We start from the raw sequence: 1,003 nt of genomic DNA on the forward strand, positions 1-1,003 counted from the left end.
CCTGCCCCAGGTTGCAGATGTGGTGAAAGGGGTGAGGATCCTGGGGGTGCACGGATGCCTTCCCCACGGGGGTGGGTGGGCAGCCCCCCTGTCCCTGCCGCACGCTGCACCGAGGCCTCCGGTAATGCAGAGCACGTCCCTGCCGAGCATGGAGAGGAACCGGGGGGGATCCCCCCAACACTGCTCCGTTCCTCAGCCCCAGGCGGGCTCCTGGGTGCTAACACCCTGTTCATGCCAACCCAGCTATTGAAGACACCCCAGCCATAATGACGTCCCCTCTCTACCTGGAAATCATCATTTACTGCACCGGAGCCTTCCTCATCTCCTGCATGGTGGTGACCGTCATCATCTACAAGATGAAGAGCACCACCAAGAAGACGGACTTCAACAGCCAGCTGGCCGTGCACAAGCTGGCCAAGAGCATCCCCCTGCGCAGACAGGTAACAGAAAGTAGAGAGGGGGTTTGTTTGCACCTAATCCCCTCCTGGGAGACCTGCCCTTCCCCGGGGTGGGGGCGAGATTTGGGATGAGAATGGATGGGGGGGAAACCTGGGACCATCTCGCCCTGCTGCGCACATGCCACCTTCTCCAGCTTTGTGTCCATCGGTGGTACCGGGTTGGGACCGTCCGTGGGTTGTGCCCGAGACCGGCAGCCCAGCGAGCAGGGGAGGGGGGCTGCACAGCCCCTCCTCATCCTCGGCTCAGCGAGGCTCAGCGGGGGTGAGGAGGACCAGGATTACAGCAATTTAGTGTTCGAGCAGAAGAGCGTGGTTTACACACTTGAGGAGACAGGAGGTCTCCCAGGCTGTTTATTTTGTCGTATTGGCATGCCAGAAATTAATTAAAAATTACTTAGTCCAGCTCCAACGTGGAAGCAGCGCTGAGGGGGCCCCGTGCCCGCAGGCAGAGGAGGGGGCTGCGGGCAGGGGGCTGCGGGCAGGGTTAGGGTACGAAGGCTCCTGGTCAGCATCTCCCTCCCGGCGAGGCCCGCCGGGTGCGCCCC

At 61.9% G+C, this 1,003-nt stretch overlaps 1 protein-coding gene across 1 annotated transcript in view; it reads left to right on the top strand.

The window, feature by feature from the left end:
• Window positions 1-243: 243 nt before the first annotated feature.
• LOC104160033 (fibroblast growth factor receptor 1) overlaps window positions 244-1,003 on the top strand; it is a gene marked incomplete at its 5' end in the record, with an annotated part of 4,198 nt that continues 3,438 nt past the window's right edge. The window contains one exon of the mRNA XM_009698088.1: window positions 244-440. Within this exon, the coding sequence (XP_009696390.1) occupies window positions 244-440 (197 nt within the window). The remainder of the gene's footprint in view (window positions 441-1,003) is intronic.

Source organism: Cariama cristata, unplaced genomic scaffold (assembly GCF_000690535.1).
Source record: "Cariama cristata isolate BGI_N322 unplaced genomic scaffold, ASM69053v1 scaffold24000, whole genome shotgun sequence".
Classification (NCBI taxonomy): domain Eukaryota; kingdom Metazoa; phylum Chordata; class Aves; order Cariamiformes; family Cariamidae; genus Cariama; species Cariama cristata.